The sequence below is a fragment of the Colletotrichum scovillei genome (genome assembly GCF_011075155.1).
Source record: "Colletotrichum scovillei strain TJNH1 chromosome Unknown Contig00006, whole genome shotgun sequence".
In the NCBI taxonomy this organism is placed as follows: domain Eukaryota; kingdom Fungi; phylum Ascomycota; class Sordariomycetes; order Glomerellales; family Glomerellaceae; genus Colletotrichum; species Colletotrichum scovillei.
In genome coordinates this window covers 6,087,647-6,111,862 of record NW_023336264.1, presented here as the reverse complement: position 1 = coordinate 6,111,862, position 24,216 = coordinate 6,087,647, and the positions used below count along the sequence as shown (strand labels likewise).

The window sequence follows — 24,216 nt, the reverse complement described above, 5'->3', positions numbered from 1 at the left end:
CAGGTGGGCGAGTGTTGCCGCAGGAATCGCCAAAGCTGTATCCATCAAGAATATTGAGTTCGTTCACTACAAAGAGAAAGCTGAAGTAGATGTCAGAGACGGCCTCCTGTCTCCCACTGGATTGTCTTGGCTTGTGATCTTTGTCCTTCTTGTCACTTCGTCTCCCGTGCTTACGGCTTCCACTCCGCTATCTCTGTCAGTTACCGTATTATTCCGAGGCAGGAAGTAGGTGGGCACTTACACTCGACTGAGAATACATTTCTTGTTTCCGCAAAGTTTCGGCAGCCAGTGGCTCGGAGTGCTAGCGCTAGAGGCTGGATACCAAGTCCACGATGTTTGCTGCTATTCTAGCTGGATGACAGTCGCTACTGTCAAGTGAGATTTGAGTGATCTCGTCAGAAATGACAGAGATGATGGACTCCCGGGTATTATGCAACCATTGCACCTTGGGGCCTGACGATGTCGTCGAGCATGCCCGAAAAGGTGGTCTGATATTCTTCAACTGGCGATGCGTCAAGGATGCAACCCATATCCTTACTTGCAGCGTTGAGCATTTTGAAAGTCTAGGCTTCGATTGGGACAACATGGTTTTGAAGATCATAAATGCCCAATCCAAAGTTTCTGACGCCTTGTTGACGACAATGGACACGCGTGAGACAGAAACGCAGTGTTCTGATCTACCTCAAATTTCCTGATCGCGACGGAGGCGTAGGTCCCGTGGTCACATGTCGTTTGGTCTGCACTCGGCCACGTTGCGCCGGTGAAGAATGACTGCATGGCGCACTGCAGAGACACAGGTATGCGATTCCAAGATGAGAAGGCATGGGATTCTCGGAATGCGGGTTTCGCTATGTCCTCGGCTGTGGCTGCCTTTGAACCGTCGCAACCCAACGAACAGAACTTGGCTGACTCTTGTGCCGCCAGTTGCTCATTGGGGCACGTCTGTCCTGGAGTAATACAATGGTTTGCTTGCTGTTGGGTTGAAATCCAAGTCCAAGATGCCCAAGTCTTCCTGCAACCCTGAGTGTGGGCGTTAACATCGTCGAACGTGATTGCAGGAGTGCAGGCATCGACACTAGATCAAGCGTGTAAGGTTGTCACCCATGAGGTGGATGTTTGTATGACTTGCATGACGCTAAACCAATCAGGTCCATGTGTGCGATTGGGATGAACGAATCTGGAGCCAATGAGGTTGTCGACGATTTCACTTCTTTGGCCCAGCTTCGGGAGCTCGGGCTCGGTCGTCGACGCTGGAGAGGGTCGGACAGAGACCGAATCGAGATGGCAGCCGTGACGGATTGTGGCTGTAGACTCGACGGCCGTATTGATGGGCTGATTCTTCCTCGGTCATGGATCCCTGGTCGAAGGGAATATAACACCTCCTTCCCTGGCTATGACCTGGCCACAGTCGAGGGGCCAGATTCCGCCGTCACTGCAATAGAGAGTAGCGTCATTCGTCCAAGTATCCCTCAGATCATGAAGCCCAACAACCACCGGCTGCCTATTGTACCGAATGAAACCTTGAAAGCTTGGTCGGTTAAACATTCCATTTGTTGCGAAGGCTCGACGTGGCATCTCTGCGAAATTGCCGAAGATTTGAAGTAGGCAAGGTTGACGCGCGGTGGGGAGCGTGTAGCGGCGGCAGGAAAGATTGGGTATCAAGCAGTGCCATACGGCCTTGAAATCGCACCAAACAACAGTCAGTCTCGTCTATCTCGTAGTCGAACATAGTGGTCGGGAGAACTTGAGAAGCGAGATCAGAATTATGCTAGGCGCCACTGTCTATAAAGTGCGAAATGATTTGTTTTATGTCCTTCTGGTATTTGACGAGATCAAACGTCTCTCTGACATCGCGATTTTTGAATTCATCCCGGGACGAGATATTGGAACAACATTGGATGGGCATGTCTGTGTGATCTCGGTGAGACTCCTCCTCGTAGCACTTCGCTGAGAGGAAAAGGTGGCACAAAACCTTCAATGCCTCGTCCTTCTTGATTCATAGGCCTTTCTGAAGCAGGCGCCATCGACATTTGTTCCATGATCCTACCGAATACTCGTGTATTCATGAATCAGTGTGCGGCAGGCTGGCTTGGAGTGTCCCGTCCATCCGTAGTCCTTCGTCATCGACTGTAATCGGTCGATATCGGGCATCCAGAAGGGCCTATCGGGTGGAAACATTCCCCGCCGAACTAAGGACCGGTCAGCTCAAGTGCGGGGGTTTATTTGGAGTGAAGCGAACTGGTTTTGCTGGCCAACAGCAAATTATGGCGAACCAACGCCATGTTGGGAGGGCCGCAGTTGGTGGGCATGTCTCTGACTGCGGCGGCGTGGCCAGTGGCTTGGTACGGCCAGGATTTCCGAACTATTTGACAAAATGGGCTTTGAATTGCGGCACAGAGTCGAGAGAAACGCACTGTCAATGAATAAGAGAGGGAGAGGAGACAACAACTTGCGTTTCCGGAGGCACACATCATGAAGCGGTGTAAGTGGAACTGTTTGTGTGACGTTGAATTTGACATTTTGGCAGCCAGGCAATTCCCGGCCGCTTAAGCACAGAGCAACTGCATACTTTCCCGCCTGGCTTCATTCCTCCACTCGTTCTGTGCGTGCGGAAAGAGTCTAATGTCGCACCCTCTTGGAAGCTCTGTCCGCCTCTTCCTCGCCAGCAGCTTCCTCCACAGAACCGCTGGTACCCACCACTTGAAGGGCCTCCTTCAGAAGGCGCTTCTCGCCAAGTCTTACCTCAACAGCCATTTTCTGTCGAGGTGTCAAGCTGCCCGATGCCAGTAAAGCCTCATCTTCCTCGGCTGTCGTCGGGTACTCCGCCAGCAGCTTTTGCAGGGTGGACACAACAACGTGCTGGTAAATCTCATCGCGTTTACGCTTGTCGGGAATAAGATCAGCATTCATCTTCTTGAGAAGCTTCAGGATACCCTTCAGTTGCTCCTCAAGCTCGGCAGAAACCTCTTGGACCTTGGCGGGCATTGTGAGTCGCCCCTCCGAGTCTGGCTCTCCTGACTCACGCTCAAGGACAAATACATCCTCGAGGTCTTCAGGATCTATGTATTCTCCCTGAACTCTCGTTAGTTTGATTCATTTTCCCTCTGATTGAACATCTTCCGCACGTACCACTTGCTTCCAGACCTCGCCAGTGAGCTTCAACTGTTCATTGAGCACAGACTGGACCAGGTCCCACGGAATCTCGACCACATCGTAACGAGAATGCTTGGGAGTGACATAGCCATATCTTCTAAGCAACTCAGAATTCGGGTGAGGGCCGTAGTAGTTCAGGATCTCCTCTCCTGCGCGAATTGTTCGCAGGGCGGTAACGCTGAGGTCATCGTCACCGTGATTGACATGGGCCTGCCAAGTCATTAGCGTCGGTAAAACGTCACAAATGTGAATGAAGGCCTACTCACATTGAACTCTGCATCAGCATTCAGAATATCAGCCATCGGTACCATACCCAGCATTGACTTGCCCTCGCGGTCCTCAACCCATTCCTCTTCCTCTTCTTCCGGCTCCTCTTCATTCTCCAAGTCGAAGGCGTAAGCCATGATGATGCTGCCCATACGGTGAGCCAATTGCAGAAGCTCTGCTTCGGCCAATTGAGAGGCACCTGCAGGGTAGAAGACGGCTGGGTTGGCTGCGATGACCGACAGGATTCGCGAACGGAACATATCATCGGCTTCCTCCTTTCCAATCTTTGATAAAACAGCGCTTCCTTTGAGATATTCGAGCTCAGGACTCTCCCAGAACATGAGTGTGTCAAACTTCTCAGGGAGGACCTCAAAATAAGGCTTCCAGGGTGAAGCATCGCCCTGGAGGTACTCATAGATCATGACGAGGATAAGAGAGCCCCACGAATCGAGGGGCTCATTCTCCATGTCCTCGTCGTCTCCATCGTTGCCGGTAAAGACTTGAGGAATCTTCTGGGGGAGCTTAGACGTCTCGACATTGATGATGCTTTTTCTCGGGATGGTGAAGAGAACCGTCTCAGGTGCGATGTCCTTTGTGGCCACTGGGAGTTTGTTAGTCAACAGCGTTACGAAAATAGGGCAAAATGACCTACCAATTCCTCGTCCGGCGTTTTGGCCTCTCAAGTCGACGATCTGAATGTCATCGTGGAAAGTGGCGCCCGGCAAAGACTTGAACCACGACAAAAACCTTTGCGATGTCGTCTGAAAATCACCGCCTGCAGTCATGACGCCAACCGATTAGAAGTACGAAGCCAACGGTGCAAGTAGATGGAATTTGTGTTATAAGAAGAAGAGCGTGGCTGATGTATCGCGATGTTTCTTTTGTTACGCCAACGATTCTATTGGCCTCGGAAGGTCTTGCTGTCTGGTAATTGGAGACCAGAATTTTCACTGAGATAGACGTACTGTGCGCAAAAGATAATCTTGCCCCTCACACCGTGCTTGATGAGACCCACTTTTCTCGAGTCTAACAGACTAACACAATGTTTAGGCCCCATGAATTGACCTTTGATGGTAAGACGATTTAATCGCCCATGACGTAGAAGATTGTGTTGTTTTCAACAAGCTTTGATGCACTATTTAATGAATATCAGGAGAAGGAGGGAGAGTGTATGACTTCTGGGTAATTCCAAACATATCAGCAGGAGAGCGATCAGTCAGTGGTGTCTAGCTGATGAATATTAGTTACCACTTCAAGACAAATGAACAAGAAGACATGGCCGTCTATAAGCTGATTCCCTTCAAGATGGTCATTCTCATCTTCGATTTTTATCTAGATTATTATTTTCTTCCCCTGACTATCTGCTTCGAGATCGAAAGGGGAAAGAAATGGAGCAATGTTTGCTAACCAACATTCACTCTATAGCCGTTAGCCCGAATACTCAACACGCCATTCAACTGCTTGAGACTTTTGGACCATTTCAGGAGCACTAAAACCGTTCAGTAGTCGGATTTATTTTATGCTTAAATGTCAATTGCAACTACACCTTACAGAATGACTTGACGGTATGAACATAGTCAGGCATCCAAACAGGGGCGTCAGACAAAATGGGCGCATGTCAGCACTTGTGATTATAGCTGCCTCATATGGCCTAGCAAAGCTCCACTGCATTGCTGAAATCCATTGGATGCTTGGAGAATTCCATGGAAAGTGGTACGAGTTGGAAGATTCCAAAACTTCAAACAAAAGCCAGCGGCGCCATCATCATCGCTGGGAACCTCAGCTAGCATCCAATAGCAGCATAAGAAGTATCGACCAATCCCTATTTACTTAAGAATATGCTCCTACTCCTCTCGCACTGCCAACTTTCCTGTTGACAGTTGGCTTCGACCAACCGAATCCAACCGCAACTCCGCCACCGCTTCCATCGGACGCTACGCCTTGGATACCCCGTGCCAAATGCCTACATCGAATGGGCGACGCCATCATCGCTGAAACTCATTGCGGTGACAAAGAGATATTGCGACCATGTTTTCTCGATGCGCCTAGTAAGCTTCCGGAAGGCTATATCACTCAATGCTTGCTGGATGCTGGTTGCGGCACCGGTCACGCCAGCATGGAGGACTTGTGGATCACCGTTGCTTGTCTTCGAACATTCGGCAACGATTGGATCCATCTTGAACATCCTGATGATCATGAAGCAGAGTCGCAACTGGAATATGATGATCTGAAGCTCAAGCGGGAAGAAATCCTTGCTAGTGAGTACTGATTCAGCTCGATCGCAGCCTAGGCTTCAAGGACAGATGAAGCTGACGTACCAGTAAGAACATGATACATGAGCTACGATATTTCAAGATGTATATTGATGCGATGTGCTGCTTCCTTAGGCATCACTTCGGGTGTTGATAATATTACACGAAAATTTTGGAGGCACGCGGACAATGGGGTTATGGTAGGCCATGAGCCAATGACTTTCCATTTAAGGTGCTAGTAACTTCCATGCAAAATGCTACATGTACATCATCTGGAAACAGACCTCAAATTTTCGTTGGATACACTAAATGACACGACCACCAACTTCCGATGTTTTGATAATCGTCTCGTCAGCCGGAACCATCTGGCGACCCTCGAATCGAACCTTTAGAGCCTTGGAAGCGCTTTGGAGTTCATCCAAAGGCCGGAGTCCACCGCCTGCTCTAGCACGAGAGTCTTCGTCTAGGACGACTAGCATGGCCAAAGACGAGTTCTTGGCTTCCTGGAATGCATTACGTTCTTCTCTGCTCGATGCCTGGCCACCATTCAGTTTGATCTGGCTGACGATTGTAAGGGCAAGAAATAGCAGAGCAATCACGATCTCGACCGCAAGCATAGATATCCATCCCCAGGTTATGTGTACGTATGAGACCTGCGTCAATGCTTTGCCAGAAATGTTGAAAGAGTTGAAGGCGTAACTTTGCGGTTGATTGACTCGCATGCTGGTGGCAAAGTTCAGAGAAGTCCAAGCTTCTATAGCAGTGCAACAAGGGGCTAATGAGTGGACTTACATTGTTGATACACTAGTGGCAACATTTGCATGTATATTGTCCAAGGCGATTTGTCGTAGAGTAGAGTTGGCGATATTTTTCAGGTCGTATACGACACTTTGAAAAAGAGTCTTGAGAAACTCTTGTCCCCGGAAGAACACAGCCGTATCCTGATACTCTTCGGTGACGTAGCTAGCACTCGCATAGCCCACGATATCGGTCTTTAGAATGGTGGATATCTTCTCTAGAGAGAAATAGCTTGCACTGTAATGTTCCTCCTCGAGTGTCGAATCAACGTCAAGCTTTGTCAAAAACCTCGGATCCTTCAGATGCAATGTTTCGTGCCAATGGTCGATGCTCTGGTTGCACGTTCGCGAGGCTTCTCCAAGGAGTGGCCGGCACCGCATGTCCAGGAAAAAGGGCTTCTCTTGTTCAACAGGTACAGCAGACGTCTCGACAAGAGTAGTTCTTTCGATACCCATAGAAACCTTTGTCTCGAACGTTTGAACGCATAGATGATACATGACCTCCATTGCTTCATGTCGAAAGTTGTAGATTGCGCCGATGAGGTCGGACGTAAACGGCGCTCCGGCGGCTTCAGAGAGCTCGTTATACCACGTCTCGTTCAGCTCTGTCGGATTGGTGTAGATGACGGTAAAAGACGATATCCTAGTTTGCTTGAGATCCTCGTCGTCTTGGAAAGCAAAGGTCTCACTCCCGTTGAGCATGTCAGTCATGACCGCCAATGGTGTTTGATGAGCCATTTCCAAACCGCTAGGGAGAGATGCTCGCCACACCTTTGCATCAGGCTTTGGAAAACCCAACACAAGGGTGTCGATCACATCTGGCGAGTCGAACTCCTCCACTTTCAAGTGTTCAGTGATGTTCGCCGTCTTCATGCAAATGCCCAGAGACTGATACCGATCAAAGGTGCAATTACCTGTAGAGCAGAACGCGCCTGTGGGTGCAATGGGCTCCATGAAATTGGTGCTGTCGGATAAAGTGGCTAGCACTAAAGCTCGGCGTGCTCCTAAGTTCATGCGGTCTTCGTCCGACGTCATGTTGCGTACAGCCGCAGCCTTGGCTTCCTCGCGCAGGGCCACAGAGTCTCGGACAGGATACTTAATGGCGAGTTGCGTTACGGGTGAGGTTAGGGCGCTGACAACCATCAAAAAGGCACCGAGAGAAACGAAGTGTTTATATCGGATACGTTTCAACAGCATTACGGAGCCCCACGGCCCTCTGCTCGCTTGGTCAAACAATTGCAGGTCATAAAGAGGTCGGTCTTTGAGGAACCATGACCATTGCGTCTGACTTATTGCGACAGACACAGGAAGCATGAAAGCAGCTTTTGCCAATGTTGTAAAGAAGGCAAGGAAGGTGTTGAGCGTGATATGCAGCGGCCAGTCTGGCAAAGGTTGTTGGTCATAGCTGCAGAGGACTGCAACAATCACTGAAGTCAGAAACATTAGTACGAAATCTCCGACGGCATTCTCATAGAATAAAACTTTGGAAACGTACAAAAGAAGGAGGATATGCTGAGAAATATGTAGAACACCTCCCAAGCCCATATACGCCAAAGCGGCTTAACTGTGAAAGGTTCACACTCTGATGTTCTAGGTGGCTCGTCACTCGAATAGCCCCGTTTCAGACTTTGATAGCCTCGACTATCGATGGTCTCGAACGTAGATGTGGCTACTGGCTTTCTGTTGATTGATACGTTCACAGCAGGTGTGCCAGACTTTGACCTTTCTGTGGAGGTCTGATCGTCTGGAAGTCCTGTAATCAGAGGATTCCCCTCAACATTGTTAAGGGAGCGTCTGGGCTGGAAATGTTCTCTTCTAGCCATGGCTGGGCGCATAGCGCTGCCGAAGCCATCGCCCGACAAGGGGGTTCCTGTTAATTTGTGAGCTGCAACTCAGTCTGGTCAACTTTTATAGCGCGCATACCATGCCCTTGGTGAAGTTCAGTTGACCTTTGCCTCTCTCTCGAGATGAATTGTGGAAAAACTTCTGCAGACACTGGCCTCGAGAGTCGGCCACGAGGTACCTCTTCGGGGCCAGAGTCTAGCCCGCTTTCTGAGAAATGGCTGTATCTTTGGCTAGACATGATGAATTTGGGCACGACGAATTGGGGGCAAAGTTTCAAGTTGCAACGCTCAAGACGGTGCCAGGGCAACTATTCAATCCTTTTTATGACAGCGAGTCCTTGTTGAAAACCCATGACCGGGTGTTGGACTGTTGTGGAAATACTTAATGAAGCACTGCAAACGGGTCCTCCCGTTGTCGCCAAGTACAACCTGCAGTACACCAGCCCCCAAACCGCAAACACATCTGCGGTAGAGTGCCATTTGCTCTCGACTCCCACCAATCAAGCATATCAACTATTGCTCCACCTTAAAATTCAAGGTTGAATTGCATACGAGCAACCGCAAACTGGAAGGCGATGAACGCAGGCTGCCACGGCACGAACAAAAATAATAATGATCGCGTCGAGGACAGGTGCCGGGATGAGAGAAAACCGTCAGTGGTTGGTCATGGCCAAGCACTCCATTCGGACAGAGCTTCGACTTCTAGCTGAGTTATGCAGTTGGTCCACAGTCTACCTGCCCGAATCGGCTCGTGGCAGGGAGCTGGAGTCAGACAAACGACTTACGAGCGGGAGGAGCTGATGATACCTTGATCCATGATGACTGATGAATCAATTGGAAGGGAGATGGAATGGGCATTCAGTATCGCTTGAAGAATGCACAGATTGCATTCCCTCCTTAGCGGTTCTTCACTTACTAATGTATGGTATCGAGTCAATTACCAATATAGCCATCAGGATTCAGTTACCGCAAGCTAAGACAAGAGACAACTTCACAGCAACTCACTCGCTCGCAAAACGCCAAGTCTCTATGCCGTTTCCTCTTTGATTTTTCATCTATGGGCCGGCTGTTAGACGGATAGATTGCCAATCAGCACTACTGCAATGCCAATGTCACAGCCCCACGTGATACCACCCTCTTCTGCAGATGTAATGCAGGCATCGAGCCATAGAGTCTGCGAGCGGGGTATTGATTCTAAAAATTGCTGACGTTCAGCAGTCATTCTTTGAAATCAGGCCCCTGATAACCGACTTGCGTTGATTTTCGGAGTGTTTTCTTTCAGCCCACATCAGGCAATCCTATCCATACCCGAGTTCCAAGTTGTCAGTTATTCCTCCTGGCTAAGCATCTTGTAACTGCTGCACCATGTCATCACTGAGGCAGCGGCTTCTGCCTGGTTGGATCTACAAGACGGAAGAATGCCCGATATGCCTGTCCTTCTTCTCCACTGACATGCCACCCGGCCCGGACCCCCGAACCGGACTGGACCCTAAATTCAAACCCGATCGCCGCTTACTACAACCAGAGTACCAGAACCGTTGTCACGGCTGCTGGATAGCCCGCTTCGCAATCTCATTCTTCAGTCATATCCTCGACGACGTAGATTCGGATGACATGCGAGATGCCCTGTTCTACATCGACGCAGACGTTGACGGCACGAACATTGTTCTCACCGCAAGGAAAGGAGGGCCAAGAGGCGGTTATATACTATCGAAATTGCAACTGCTTAAAACAACGCTACCACCGGCCCAGGGTTACATGCAGTCCTGTCTACGATACATGATCTCAGTCCTTGATCCCAACGCTTACAACCCGCTGCCGGTGTATGTAGCCCATGCCTATGAGTCTCCACCCATCGTAGGTCACACGGGGTCTCCAGATGCTTTCAAAAAGATCTTTACTTGGTTCGAGGAATGTGTCGCACAGCATCCGGACTGTGGCAGTGGACTCAACATACACCCGATGCCAACTCGTCTGATTGATATTTCAGACAAGGACAATATGCGATTGGTTGAACATGTCACCACAAGAAGCCACTACATCGCGCTCAGCCATCGATGGATAGAAGCTTCCAGGATGCCGCGATGTGTGAGCACCAACATCGAATCGCTGAAGAAGAATGTTCCCTGGTCTGCTCTTACCCGGAACTTCCAGGACGCCATCATATTCATCAAAGACTTTGCCTCATGGTATGCGATAGACCACCCGGAAGAAGAACCCATTCGATACGTCTGGATCGACAGCCTGTGTATTATCCAGGATAGCGCTGCAGACTGGGACGCAGAATCAAAGTTGATGTGTTCTGTCTATGAGGGAGCACTCCTTACTGTTGCAGCAGCGGCCGGGCCTGATGGCTGCTTTTCTGAAGCTGAACGCGTCTACAAGGGATTCGATGTTACCAATCCCCAACGCCAAAATCCGAGACTGATGTTGCGAAAAAGCCTACCGGATCATGAGAATGAGTATGAGATGGCCGGGAGGGAACATGTCATGCAGCAGAAGAGTCTTCGTACGCCTAGCAGATTGGATCTCATGACGAGAGGATGGGTGATGCAAGAAAGACTACTTTCTCGTAGGTTCGTCGTCTTCGCCCCAAACGAAGTCATGTGGGAGTGCTACGAAGGCTCCCAATGCGAATGCGGCAGACTCTCTGGCATGACAGGCCGGTTAAACCTTGAGGGAGAGGAAGGCAACATGAGTCAGGTTAACCAAAGATCCTATCGGTTCCACGACTCTAAGCGGGTAGAGGACCCGAACTATACACTTCTGCCGATGCCGCTCAAGATGGCGTACTATGCTTCATTAGACGACAAGGGCGAACATGCGGCACGGAACCTCCGCAACTGGTGGCGCCGGCTAGTTGAGAGATATACGACCCTAGACCTAACTCAAGAGTCAGACAGGCTGCCTGCGATAATGGGTCTCGCAATTCAATATAGCCGCCGGACTGGGCAAGAAATGAAGGATTACATGGCCGGAATATGGAGAAAGTCACTTCCCTTGGACTTGCTATGGCATACGGAGAATCCCTCTAGTGAACCTATCCCCAAAAACTCGAAGGCCAAGGAAACGCCCTCGTGGTCCTGGGCGAGCTGCCGAAGTCAGATCAGAATGCCTCGAGAGGGGAGCATGGAGAAACCGATATACTACGCTGAACTGACTTGTGTCAACGATGGCATCACCGTCGGTTTGAGATGTCCTGTTTTCACTGGCTTGAGCGAAAGAGCAAGAGACGAAACGTTCCCGATTACTGTGTTACACGACTTTCCTAACAGAGCGGCAAGTCTTGCACCTTCGATTTGGGAAGCTGAGGCCGTGTTTGCCCTAGTCCTCAGAGCGGGTGAAGGCGAAGAGACTACGTGGATGTACCTTCACATCAAGCCCATCAAGTCTGTCCAAGGTGGCGTGGTCAAATACAGCCGGGTAGGACTGCTTGAACTAGGAAGGCGCAGATTTTTGCGAAATAAGATCACTTGCTCAGACGAATTAGTAGGATCCTGTTTCAAGTCGGAAAGAATCGAAGAGTTAGAGTTGGTATAGGTAATTTCTAGTAAAATGCAATAAGGTTGTGCGTCAACTGAGATGCCCCTTTTCAACAATATCATTTGGAGTCTTTTGACCTCGAGAACTCATACGTTCTCTCAAACCTCAAACGACACCACTGTGATCAAGTCAGTCTCACCACTCAGTAGTCTAACATTGTACCAAAGGGGGCCATTGTAACGTACCTCGCCACAGCTTATCGGCTCATATTTTGGCGGATTCTTCTCATCCGTGCAAGTAGGAAGCACAGAACACTGTTCATTATGGTTGAACCCAAAGAAGAAGGGCATAGAATACCGGTCCTCGGGGGCGTAGTTGAAAACCCGATGGACCGTTGACTTAAATCTATCGTTGGACAATCGCTGCAAAAAGTCGCCAATGTTGATGACAAAGGTGCCGGGAACTGGCGGCACCTTGATCCACTGCCCATCTTTTGTGAGTACCTGCAACCCGCCCACGCTGTCTTGCCAGAGAAGGGTGAAGCACTGCAGGTCAGTGTGAGCGCCCAGGCCAACATCGATCGTGGCGTCTTGCGCTTCAGTGTTCTTGGGGTAATAGTTGCAGACGCTATCACTGTAGAGCTGTCAGTCTATGCTCACGACCCCGTCAAAGACATCATCACGTACCTTCCGGGATATGTAATGACATCGTCAAAATAGTTCTCGGGAACATCCAACGCCAACGCGAAAGCCCTGATCAAGCTCCTCGCCAGTGTCAAACAGCCCTGCCAGTAGGTAATCATATCGTCCTTGAACCCGGGCAAATGGCTCGTCCCCTCCCACACAAAGTCCTCATGCTTCATCCACGGCTTCACCTCCTCCGGCACGGCATCCGGATCCTTGGTCTCGGGATCATAACGCGGATCATACCGAAAACTGAACCCCTCACGATGATCCTTTGTCTCCGTCGGCGAGATCTGCGCAGCGCGCTTCTCCGTCCACCCGTTGAAGAATTTGCTCTTCTTTTGCGTCGCCAGCGCCTTCTTCTCATTTGGCTGCGAGAAAAAGGCCTGCGCCTGCGAGCAGGCCGCGTCGATGGTGGCCTTGGGAATGCCGTGATTCTTAATGTAGAAGAAGCCCGTGTTTTCGGACGCGTCACGGATGGTGGCGGCGAGGGCTTTGCGCTCGGCCTCGGTGCCGTGTATGGTGGAGAGGTCGATGACGGGGACCTCGGAGGCGTTGCAGTCTCGGGGCGGGGTTTTGAGGACGTCGCGGTAGACGGGGCCGTATGCGGACATGAGCTCGAGCTTGTAGCTCTCTGGGGCGGTCTCAGTCACCGTGGTAGTCATGGTTGCGGATTGTGAATGTGAGATTGGTCAAGTCGTCGGGTTATTGAGTTGAGCTACCTTGTTCTTGATCTATGCCGAGCAAAATCGTGGTTGGCAAGCTCTAGAGTAAAGGCAAATGATCTCCTTTTGAATTACGCAAAATTTGGCTCCTTTTTGAGATCAACACTTGCGATAGGTTTCACCGCACACGGATTAGATCTCTCAACTCCGACTAAAGCCTCCGGATGAATAACGTGCTCAAATGGAATGGATCAGTCCCTGCCGGGTCGTTGAAATGTTGTCCGCCGGTCTTAGCCGGAAATCGTCTGAGATTTCAACGACGGCGAATGGCACGATAGCCAAAGATAATGGCGTGCGACGCGGTTCGCTGGAGACGATCTGCAAATCCGCCCAGCACGGCCGCTTATCGCTCTCGGGACAAATGCGCCGACAACGGACCGTGTGGGGTACGGGGTTGATCCCCGTCTTCGGAGCCACCAGGGGTGTTTGTCTCCCGGGGGGCTTCTGCTTTCTCCGGTCGACTCTAATACTTATATGATGCCGATCTACCAAGATACTTGGCATCGACTGAGAGGTCTTGGTGAAGCTTGAGTTCACTTCGCCGTTATTCTTTTAATAGTAGAACATCTTCAACTAGGACTATATCCACCCCATACACTGGCGAGACTCCGTACAGCAGTGCACATTTCTTTGCTGTGAGAGGTTGCACGATGTCGGCCATCGAGACTCGTCAGCATCCCTGCAGTGCTTATCTCCCCCACATGAACCGCACGACGCCGATATCTTGAAGAGTGTCCATGGGCTATCAGCATGCAGTAGCCGATTGCGACTCCGTGCCGATGCGATTACCATTCTGTCGAGTGTGATCTGGTATAAGTCTCTGCCATGGTAACATTGAGCTCTTACGGGTGTCTCCCGTTTGCTGTCCACGCAACTTGTACGGGGAAGTGGGCGTTGCTTTTCAACCGTGTTCTTCACAGTTGAGTATCCAAAGTCGAGTGTCTCAAACCGACTTCTCACTTCCCGTCTCCGGGATCAAGAGTGTTGCAACGGGCACCGTCCACACAAGATGGGCCTCCTCAACCGCCTCCGCGTTCCCGCCGCCCCCGGTACCTCGGACATCCACGGCCGCGACGCCCTCCTCAATAACGACGACCTTCGCCCTCTCAAGCTCGCCGACCGCACCTGGAGCCAATGGACCTACTTCACCTTCTGGTTCTCCGCCACCGCGACCGTGTCCAACTGGTACGCCTCCTCCACCGCCCAGGCCCTCGGCCTCTCCATGTGGGAGTCCCTCGCCTGCGCTTTCGGCGGACAATGCCTCATCGCCGCCATCATCACCCTCAACGGCCGGCCGGGCAGCTGCTATCATGTGGGATACCCCGTCGTCTGCCGTGCTGCCTTTGGCATCTACGGCGCGTGGTGGCCAACCTTTAACCGCGCCGTCATGGCTATCGTCTGGAACGGTGTTAATGCCGTGCAAGGGGGACAGTGCATCTACGTGATGCTCCACGCCATCATCCCGGGTATCGCAAACATCCCAAACACCATGGGCGAGGGCTCCGCGCTCACGACAGCGGGGATGATTGGCTTCGTCATCTTCTGGCTCATCACCTGCGCGTTCCTCGTCATCCCTGTCCCCAAGATGCGCGGGCTCGTCTACGCGAAGCTGTGCGTCTTCATCATATCCGCCGTGGCCATGCTTGCGTGGACAGCGACAAAGGCAGGCGGCCTCGGTCCTGTAGTACGCCAGGGCGGTACGGCGACGGGATCAAAGAGGGCGTGGCTGATCGTCCAATTCCTGATGCTCGGCGCGGCCAACTGCGCCACCTTTGCGAGTAACGCCGCGGACTTCCAGCGGTATGCAAAGAAGAAGAACGATGTTATTGTCGGCAACCTCTTCTGTTTCCCTGTTGCCAACTTCATCGTGGCAGCGGTGGGAAACCTCGTCTGCGCCTCTAGCGAGTTGATCTTTGGCGAGCTGATCTGGAACCCCGTGACGCTGCTGGATAACCTCCAGACGGCCGAGTACACGGCAGCCAACCGAGCCGGGTGCTTTTTCATCGCCGGGTGCTTCGCATACTGCTGCATCTTCAGCTCCATCTTTGAGAACTCTTTGCCGGCCGGTAACGACATTGCGGCGTTGTTTCCCAAGTACCTCACAGTTCGAAGGGGCTTCTTTGTCTGTGCCGTCATTTCGTTCGCCATCAACCCTTGGTTCCTGCTGGTAAGTCCTACTTCAACCTGCTCGAGTGTGAGGACCATTGCTGACAAGCGCTAGGGCTCTGCCTCCGTCTTCGTGTCCTTCCTCTCCTCTTACCAAATTTTCCTCTCGGCCATCACGGGCGTCTTGCTGGTAAACTACTACATCATCGGCCGCGGTCGCATCAGCATACCAGATTGCTTCACGTCAATGAAGTCAGGGGCCTACCACTACTCCCACGGCTGGAACATCCGTGCCTACGTCGCCTACATTGTTGGCATCATCCCCAACTTTTACGGCTTTCTCAACAACATGGGTGTTTCAGCCCCCGTCGGCGTCACGAGGTTCTACTTCTTTGCGTATTGGGTCGGACTGTTCCTATCCGGCTTCACCTTTTGGGTTTCCTGCAAGATTTGGCCACCTCCGATCATGGAAGCGGGATGGATTGAGCCGAAGGACTATGTCAGGCCCGAAGAGCTGGAAGGCGAGGGGCAGGTCATCGAGGCTATCGACATGCCCCAAGGTGGCGAGGCGGTGGACCATGAGAAAGGTCATGGTGAAAAGGTGGTCAAGGTGTAGTGCGGCACACTAAAGAACCGCCAAAAGGATAACACGGAAAAAAGATAGATCCGTCTTGATAATGCTAGTACGAAAAGGTCGTCAAGGCCTCAAAAAAGTATTGCAATTCGTTTAATGATGGGAAGCTACCTGCTAAAGCTCAGCAAGAAGACCCCAAGCAATTGGCTTGCGATGCATCAGGCCTCAACCGTATCGTCATCTAAAGACTGGGCACGGTATACCGGCCTCTATGACTCCTAACGCCTCCTAATCCACGCTCAAACCTTAAGAAGTATCCGCTCTAAAAGGACGAAACAGTGGTGACATGCACCACCGCGTCGATATATAGCCGGTTCAAAACAGTGCACGCTGTACCGGGCTTCATCTTGAACATACCGTTCGGGCCCATCGAGAACGGCTCCGTGTTCTCGAGTTTCACCTTAAGTTTACCCGCAGCCAGGGAGCAGATTCGGACTTTCTCTGATTCGGCGGCCCATTCATGCGACTCTCCGGGCTTGATGACGATGACGTTGAAGGATATCTCCTCAGAGACCGTCACAGCTTGATTGCTCGTGAGATAGGAGTTGGAGAAGGCTACATCTAGGACAGGATTAGCATCGCAGTATAGCATCATATGGACGATTGAAGACGTACTTGTCGGGGATTCGCTGCGTTCATCACGAATCCGCCCTGGAGCAACTTCCCAATCTTCCATTTCCAGGGTATTTGGTGGCATGGCATTGCCGCTGAGCGACGAGGCATGTCCGACGGGCGTCGATATTCTAGAATCGGCAGGAGGCTTTGCGATGGCCGCTGAGTGCCTCGTAGTGCGTCTCGGCGGGCTTGGAGGTGGGTGGCTATCGACTTTGTGGACGCTCGGCGCCGGTTGCGTGGATGGCGGCAGGGAAGAGGTAGACACCGGAGTTGATGTTTTGGGAGGTGGTTGAGATGCTGGAGGATATGGCAGGGCATAAGCGTCAGCAGCCGTTGTCGCAGATGCGGAGCGGGTTGCGACCGTAGATCGTGTAGGGGGTGCTATCGCGGTCACTTGTGGGCTTGATGCTCCCTGGCCTGAGGACAAGAAGGAGCAATTGTTCCTTTCTCTGCGGAAGTTAGACCGCCACTGACATCCAGAGCAGGCCTTATTTCCAATCTCCTTTAAGAACCCAGGAGCCGCGGCAGACATGACGACGCATGGCTGCAGAAAGTTCTCAAAGGGATCATTGTGCTTGTAGCACACGTGGCAACATGGCGTCGCAATATCACCAGTAAGAAATATTAGAAGTGCAACCGTTGCGAGAGGTGCCAGGTGTCCGATGCCAGTGTACTTCAACTTCCACGTCTGAGGTAATGGGCGCCGTTGGGGGAGTTTCAGAAGCGCCTTCACGTCCGGCCTTTCTACCGGTATCTTGTAAGCGGGCGAAAGATGGCCAGATAAGTACGCAATGAGCGAACCATCCGAGGCAGAAACGCTTTGGCTCGGAGACGGCGCCACTGAAGGTGGCTTGATAATCGTCATATCGTTCTTCAAGTATGACTTGGGGATGGCCCGGGACGGGGCTGGATTCATAGGCTTCGGAGTCGGGCCCCACGGAACAGGGTTCGAAGCAGTGGCTGGGGCCGACACCGGCTTATAGCCTGCAGTCACTGGCTCCGCCAAGGGGGGCTCGTCGCTCCGGAGGGGATTCTGCGAGACCACGATGGGGGCCGCGTACTTGGTGCCTACCCTCTTATAGTAGTCCACGAATGACAGGGTCCCGTCGAGATTGTCGTTGAACTTGGAGCTACGATGCTTTGCCTGTATGCTGTCAATGTCACAGGACTCTGGGATCAATCGAAGAGAAGACTTACGCAAAAGTGCGCTCCAAGCCCGTTCCATTTTGGAAAAATGACGCGACAATTGCGGACTGGACAGATATAGGGGTTTTTTGGGTCAGAGTGAAATTTGTAATTCGTAGGTATGATGGCGCCGCAGGTGGATTCTATGCCCTGGGGCGTTCTCCATTGCAGATACCCGCGAGGATGCGGGTTTTTCGTAAATGTGAACTCTTGATCAGTGGCTTGAGATGGCGGCTGTATCCCTGTCAGTTACAGTCTTTTAGGTTAGAAGACACTTCTCTTACGAGGGCGGCTTTTGCAGATGGCGTGCCTGTAGTGTCGATCTCCAGGTCTCCTTCAGTCTCTCTGTCTTCGTCCTCGTCTTCGTCCGTCATGTCATCAGCATCTGCTTGATCCTCGTAGTCCATATCCTCGTCTGAGGATTCTATGACTTGAGCTTGATGCGTTGCCCCTGCCGGCGATAAGGCGTGTTCGGTGCTTTTCAGGATATCTAGCCTGGAACCGGGTTGTCCAAGCCCGAGGACGTTTAGTAAGTCTTGCTCCGTGGCAGTTGAATTTGTTCTTTCTTCAGGCGATTTCCTAGTCGATGCGCCAGGAAGGCTGGCATCCTTTGCCTGCCGCTTAGCATCACCCCCAGCCAGATTCTCATTCAGAGAATGCTTTCTCTTAGACGACGCTTCGAATGCAGATCCTGTATCTGTGTCAGCAAGTGGCAATCTCTAATGACTTCCTCCGTGAAGCGCCGTCAAGAATGACACTCAAACGAGTATGCTTGTGGGACCTAATCTGGCAAGAGCTGGAAGGAGCAAGTCAACTCACCACCAAGCCAATCCTTTCCGTTCGCCAACTGTCCAGCAGAACCCGATTGAACTCCAGATGCGTTACTAGAGGCCCACGAATCTTGCAGAGCCTGGATCTTGGCATGCTGCGCAAGACTCTTCTTCTCACGCGCCATGTCCGAGTCTGAACCACCTTCCGAAAGTACCGCTTCGAGTTTTACTGCTAATGGATCTTCAGGGTCGGGCTGAGCGATGTCGCTCACAATGCGAGCTGGTTCCGGGCTGCCTGAACTCGTGCTGCCACTGTCGTCAGAATCTTCAGTGCCCGATTTCCGTTGAGCAGATTCCAGCTCTGGTGTGTTGATCTTGCTTTCAGCTTGAGCCTGAGCCTGAGCTTGAGCTGGGGTAGAAGGTGATGGAGCAGGCGCCGTAAATGACTTTCCGCCCAGTAAGGAAGTCGCCCAAGGTGGTGCCTGTCCTCCATAAAGACTCGGTCTCATGAGCGGTTTCGATGCTCCGGTCCTCTTCATCTTCCTGCCTGAAGTGTCCCCGCCGCCGGAGGCTGAAGAAGGCGACACCGTGCGGGTGGCATTGTTTGCCTGGGTTGTCGAGGTGGTATTGGCCAGTGACGAGGTGTGCTTAAATGAATGTGAGAGCCCAGATGGTTGTGCGGCCTGAGCGTTGGATGCCATTGTTCTATTCCTTTGACTTGAGAGATGAGGTTGCTGCCCACCTCATGCAGCTGCACGCGCACTTCCAGATTGGAGATGCTGCTGCTGCTGCGGGGGTCGAGTCCGAATCCTATAACTTTCAACTGCTTCGCATCGAATGAAGGGAGTCAAATGGGTGTGTAAGATATGTGTAAAAATCAAGTATTATGGCAAATGAAAATTAAATCCTGGCAGGCGTCTAGACGTCTGATCGTGAATAGCAATGAGAGAGTGAAGAGAAGGTTGAATGAAGGTTGAAAGACGGACGTTGAATGAGACGCGACGGGACACGCGACTGCTGGGGGCGCAGGTCGTAGGTTCAGGTACTCCTTCCCCCAAAATTGGTGGTTCAGTACATTGCAATTCGGTGAGTGCCTCCCCCACACGCGACCTCGACGGGAAGTCATTAAAAAAGCAAGTGCCAACGGCCGCCCCAAAGAGCCCCTTTTGCAACCAAGCAGACCTGCATTCAAGGTAAGGCAACTCGAGTTGTCGAAGTTTCGAATTTCTCAATCTCTCCATGTCGAAGGTATTAGCTAGAGTTGACAGGAAACCGTGAATCCTAGCAGCACTATAATCGCAGGCAAAGTCAGAGAGGATGACACCAAATCGTGGATGCTAGTATGGATTTGTACAAGATATTCTACACTCAAGATGACCCCCATGACATTTACGCCTCGGTAGCCATGACACAAATCATCCCAATTCGCCTACTCTCACACGTATATTCCACCCATGCCCCCAAGCAAGCAAGACATAGTTGATCGATTACCGCTTCTTCTGCGCCTTGGCGGCCTTGGCCGCCACCTTCTGCGCCTTCTGCTTCTGCTTCTTCTGCTTGGCCAACACGGCGGCGTTCTTCTGCTCCGACAGCCTCTTGGACGCCGCAATCGTCCACTCGTCCACCTCCATCTCGGCAAACTTGGCCTGCGCTGCCCTCTGTCCCGACAAGTTACGCTCCTTGGCGTATCTCTTCTGCCTCAGCTTGGCTTTGCGGCTCATGCCGCCAATGTTCATCTTGACGAGGCGTCCGATGCGCCAGTTGTCCTCGCGGTACGAGTAGTCGTCCCGCAGCTTCAGGATTCTGGCCGGCTGTGTGGGCGCGCCCTTGGCCGTCCGGGGCGCGGGCCGCACAACCTGCGTGGGGATGCCAGAGGCCGAGATGGCGGGCGTCTCGACAGGCTTGGCGATGGTGTGCGCCGACATGTTCAGCTTGCGCTTGCGTTCGGCGTGCGTCGGGTAGGGGAGAACGTCGTCCTTGTTGAAGACGACGCCAATGTATTTCCGGTCCGGGTGGCGCGCGGGATCGCGGTAGTATTTGACGTAGCCCGTGGCCATGGCGTGGATCGTATGGTCGCGGCCCATGATGCAGTTCTCGCCGGGCCACCAGAGGGAGCCGCGCTGCTTGTAGATGATGTTGCCGGGGATGACATACTGGTCTGCAAGCTGTTAGTATCGAGCTCTTGACCATCCGTTCTGGTGATGAATATGGAGTTCTCCACTGCATCCAATTCGAGACATATGAGGGAGATGGAACAAACGTACCACCAGTGCGCTTCGCTCCCAGCTTCTTCGGTATCGTCCTCTTGGGGGCAAGCTTGTAGGCACCCTGCGACTTGACGGAGGCGTATCTTCGTCCGGCCACGAGGGCGTTGGCGGCATCGGCGCGGAGCAGCTGCGCGGCGGTCGAGGTCGTGGACTGGATCGGTGCGGTCGCCCGCAGCAGACCGGCGGCAGCGGCCATCAAGGGCCGCTGCAATTGGAATAGACGCATCAGGTGTGCTTCGTGGACGAGTTGCCCATATGTCGTAAATGGCAACTCAAGTCGGTATTGCCTTCTCGCCAATTGAAGCTTTGCGTGCATCAAGGGACGGGAGATGGGCTGAGAGTATTTTTCCGGCTGAGTCAGCGGTCCGCGATAGCGATAAGGATTTTGGGGGTGGGTCCAAGGTGGTCTTTTGGACAGCTATCCGTAGGCGCATTGGCGCATCAGGTACCTACAGTACCTTAGTAGAGGGCCACATTGAGCAAGACGACGAACACCTGGAGCAAACACTACGACAGGCGCAACAAGGTTAAAGCAAGGGAAATCTTCTCGAAATTTTCTCATATTCGCCTGATACCAAAAAAACCGACGAGATGCGCTTCTTCGCCTCCCTCCCGCTGGTCCTCCTGACCTTGATCAGCTCGGCCCAGGCCCAGTTTGGCTTCTTCGACCAGATGTTCGGCGGCCAGCAACAGCAACAGCAGCCTCAAAATGTCCCAAGTGACCCGTCACAATACCAGCAACGATACGATGGCTGTAAGATACCTCCTTCATATCTTCGCAGCTTTTGCAAGCACATGATCACTAACTTTTGTAGCCTACTGCGAACACTACCTCTGCCCCGACACCCTCGCCTGCGTCCACTTCCCCCACCACTGCCCTTGCCCCTGGCCCGCGAACCAGGACAAGTTCGAGCTCACAGACGGCAACCGGATCTGTGTTTCGAGAGGCGGCTTTGCTGCAGGCGAGGCGGCGAGGAAGATTGAGTTGGCGCGCAAGGGTCTTTTGTGAGGAATGAGTTGGATGGGCAGCAAATTGGATGGGCATTGCAAGGCGCACACATAGACACCAAAGTTGTTTTCATTCTGGGGCTTTGGACTTTTTTTCACATGAGCCACAAGATTGATGGATACTACGAGATAAACAGAGCTTGATAGGACAATTCGGACTCTATTGAAAGTGCCAGGTTCTGGCCGAAGCAAAAAGCCTACTTAGTCGTGCTGAAATACTCCTCCCCCTCTCCGATGGCGGCAAAGGCGCCGGCGATGAATAGGAAGCAGGCTGCTGCAGTGACTGCGAAACGCGACGATTACAGACACGAAGGCCCCGGAACGCCGCTAAAATCCCCATCCGTGATATCCACCCAGAACTCCTTCGTGTGCCACGCCGTTGCCGGATGCTAATCTCCATCTCGACCCCAAAAAGCGTCAACAGTGCGTGAAAATGCTCGTAATGCGTCTCCCGTGTAATCCTCCTCGGGACGGCGTGCCGGCTGAAGCTGAACTCAGCCAGTGATACCCGCCGCCACCCAAGCTCAGACTTAGACTGAGGCTCAGGCCTGGCCGTTGGTAGCCTCGCTAGGCCCGGGAAGAGCAGGGACGGGAGGCGGCCCGCGGGCAGAACGCTCCTCGTCGTCTTCCTCCTCCAGTTCTTCGGGGTGGCCCAACAAGTGGGCCACATCCTTCATTTCGTAGTGCTTCTTGCGCAACTCCTCGAAACGACGGTGCTTCTCCCGCTCCTCGGGCGAAAGGCCGGCCAGCTCATCGTCGTCGCCGTGAGCGCTGGCGCTGTCGTCGACGTGGACGGCCTTGAGGGCTTTTTCCTTGGACGACTCGCTTTCCGGGACCGCCTCTTCCGGCTCGCCAAGCGACATGATAGGGATATCATCCTCCACGCCAGGACCAGCACGAGCCGTGCGAGGCTTCCTCTCAACGTTGGGGTCTTCCGACATTTCCTCGTCGTCCGAGGGGTCTTCGGTGGGGTCGTAGTGCTTCGCATAGGGAGTCTTGGGCTCGTCAATCTTCATAGTCGACGAGCGCTCTTGCTCGGTCAAGTAAAGGTTGGCCTCGTCCCACTTGAGGCGCTGGGACGATTCGAGATCTTGCTCGTCGTCGCCCTGCTGGGAGGGGGTTCGGCTGGATTGGCGGCGGGAACCTGAAGGGCGGGCTGCGGAAGAGGAGCGGCGGTGGCCGGCGTTGTATTGGGTGTTGACGAGAGTGAGCTCCTTCTCGGTGAGGTCGGCTTCACCGGGTGATGTTGGGGGCGACTTTTGGTACGAGTTCTTGAGAATACCTGCGATGGATGGTGGTCAGTAATTGCGAGCTTCTTGTCCAAGACTAGCTGGCGTTGAGGTCTCGGACGACCGGCGCCTTGCGGAAGAATTACTCACCTCTGGGTCTCTTAGGATGGGGACCAGGAGGGGAATGCGTAGGGGGGCTGCGTTCGACGATGGCGGCCATTTTGAAGGTTTGAGCAACAACGACGGACTAAGCTAAGGCAGTGTGTGCGAAGAGCTGGAATTTGGTGAAGCAAAGGCGAACGGTCGTGATACACAGTCTCGTGAGATGTGTCGGTCAGGTCGTTGGGTTTTAGTTGGGGTTTGGATCAGTTTGGCTGGGTTGGTATTAGGTGAGGTGGGTAGAGGGTAAAATAGCGGGGTTCAGGAAATCTGGTGACGAAAGGCGGTGGTTTTGTTGCTGCGTGTTGCGTGCAGGCTCCGGCTTGCAGCTGGGTCCTGAGGATGACGAGGGGTGGTGGTTCGTGACCTGCAGGGTGCGGGTGCTTGTGCGGATGCGCCGACCAGGGGTGGGCTGAGCTGTGCTTGGGAGCTACCTTAGCACGGCTGGGTAGGTATCCGTACAGCGTAGGGAACTTGGGACGTCCCTCTTTCTTTCTTTCTTTTCTGGGGGGTTGGATGATAGAGGGGGCTCGTGATGTTTGTGAAACAGGGAGATTGTTGGATTAGGACGAAGACTGCCGGGATGTGTCGAAGAATGTGTAGAGGTTGTCGGGACGATCAGGGTTGAAGAAGGTTCGGAAAGAAAAGGAACCCAGAACAAGCAAAGATGATGAGCAGATAGGTAGGTATCCGTGGAAGAGTACTGAGGGACTTTGTTGCCGTCAGGAAGTGGAATGTCAGGCAAATGACGGCGGTGAGGGGGGCAGGTGAGCAGATGCAGCAGAAGTGCTGCCTTTTGAAGGTTGCCATCTTGTCTTATACCACCGGGCCACAGGCAATGGCAGATGCAGCTCTCTCTCTCTCTCTCTCTCTCTCTCTCTCTCTCTCTCTCTCACACACACCCCTCACTCCCTTACTGGCACATGGAAGAGAAGTCTGGACTCAAAGCCCCCCCGAGTGCCAGATGCAGCATCAGGTAAGTAGGTAGCTCATGAGCAAGGTTTTGTGGGTTCACTCTGTGACTCTGTCACCTCGGGCT

General features: G+C 52.6%; 8 protein-coding genes across 8 annotated transcripts; 2 read left to right on the top strand and 6 right to left on the bottom strand.

Annotated features, from left to right (window-relative positions):
* Positions 1-2,619: 2,619 nt before the first annotated feature.
* HER10_EVM0013097 (SET domain-containing protein) lies at positions 2,620-4,310 on the bottom strand (the record flags this gene model as incomplete). Its single annotated transcript, XM_035482465.1, has 4 exons — positions 4,073-4,310; positions 3,420-4,021; positions 3,130-3,363; positions 2,620-3,072 (listed from the first exon to the last, which is right to left on the bottom strand). The coding sequence occupies exons 1-4, from the start codon at positions 4,203-4,205 to the stop codon at positions 2,620-2,622; spliced, it is 1,422 nt and encodes a 473-aa protein (XP_035333584.1). The 5' UTR covers positions 4,206-4,310.
* Positions 4,311-5,977: 1,667 nt separating this feature from the next.
* On the bottom strand, positions 5,978-7,783 carry HER10_EVM0001271 (uncharacterized protein; the record flags this gene model as incomplete). Its single annotated transcript, XM_035471026.1, has 2 exons — positions 5,978-6,371; positions 6,465-7,783. The coding sequence occupies 2 exons, from the start codon at positions 7,781-7,783 to the stop codon at positions 5,978-5,980; spliced, it is 1,713 nt and encodes a 570-aa protein (XP_035332136.1).
* Positions 7,784-10,497: 2,714 nt separating this feature from the next.
* Positions 10,498-13,375, bottom strand: HER10_EVM0000312 (2OG-Fe(II)oxygenase superfamily protein; the record flags this gene model as incomplete). The annotated part of the gene is made up of 3 exons (XM_035470099.1): positions 12,483-13,375; positions 12,042-12,429; positions 10,498-10,557 (listed from the first exon to the last, which is right to left on the bottom strand). Exons 1-3 carry the CDS (start codon positions 13,142-13,144, stop codon positions 10,498-10,500), a joined length of 1,110 nt encoding a protein of 369 aa, XP_035332021.1. The 5' UTR covers positions 13,145-13,375.
* A 349-nt stretch (positions 13,376-13,724) lies between these two features.
* Positions 13,725-16,135, top strand: HER10_EVM0011608 (NCS1 nucleoside transporter). The gene is made up of 2 exons (XM_035481036.1): positions 13,725-15,371; positions 15,426-16,135. Exons 1-2 carry the CDS (start codon positions 14,214-14,216, stop codon positions 15,924-15,926), a joined length of 1,659 nt encoding a protein of 552 aa, XP_035333401.1. The 5' UTR covers positions 13,725-14,213; the 3' UTR covers positions 15,927-16,135.
* A 71-nt stretch (positions 16,136-16,206) lies between these two features.
* Positions 16,207-19,215, bottom strand: HER10_EVM0003682 (uncharacterized protein; the record flags this gene model as incomplete). Its single annotated transcript, XM_035473347.1, has 5 exons — positions 16,207-16,505; positions 16,560-17,703; positions 17,757-17,978; positions 18,029-18,441; positions 18,564-19,215. 5 exons carry the CDS (start codon positions 19,213-19,215, stop codon positions 16,207-16,209), a joined length of 2,730 nt encoding a protein of 909 aa, XP_035332414.1.
* Positions 19,216-19,891: 676 nt separating this feature from the next.
* On the bottom strand, positions 19,892-21,072 carry HER10_EVM0009604 (ribosomal protein L27). The gene is made up of 2 exons (XM_035479089.1): positions 20,779-21,072; positions 19,892-20,672 (listed from the first exon to the last, which is right to left on the bottom strand). The coding sequence occupies exons 1-2, from the start codon at positions 21,005-21,007 to the stop codon at positions 20,002-20,004; spliced, it is 900 nt and encodes a 299-aa protein (XP_035333133.1). The 5' UTR covers positions 21,008-21,072; the 3' UTR covers positions 19,892-20,001.
* A 158-nt stretch (positions 21,073-21,230) lies between these two features.
* On the top strand, positions 21,231-21,869 carry HER10_EVM0000307 (uncharacterized protein). The gene is made up of 2 exons (XM_035470094.1): positions 21,231-21,535; positions 21,597-21,869. The coding sequence occupies exons 1-2, from the start codon at positions 21,373-21,375 to the stop codon at positions 21,788-21,790; spliced, it is 357 nt and encodes a 118-aa protein (XP_035332020.1). The 5' UTR covers positions 21,231-21,372; the 3' UTR covers positions 21,791-21,869.
* Positions 21,870-21,936: 67 nt separating this feature from the next.
* HER10_EVM0011263 (uncharacterized protein) lies at positions 21,937-24,010 on the bottom strand. The gene is made up of 2 exons (XM_035480699.1): positions 23,169-24,010; positions 21,937-23,071 (listed from the first exon to the last, which is right to left on the bottom strand). The coding sequence occupies exons 1-2, from the start codon at positions 23,236-23,238 to the stop codon at positions 22,332-22,334; spliced, it is 810 nt and encodes a 269-aa protein (XP_035333366.1). The 5' UTR covers positions 23,239-24,010; the 3' UTR covers positions 21,937-22,331.
* Between the last annotated feature and the right edge of the window lie 206 nt (positions 24,011-24,216).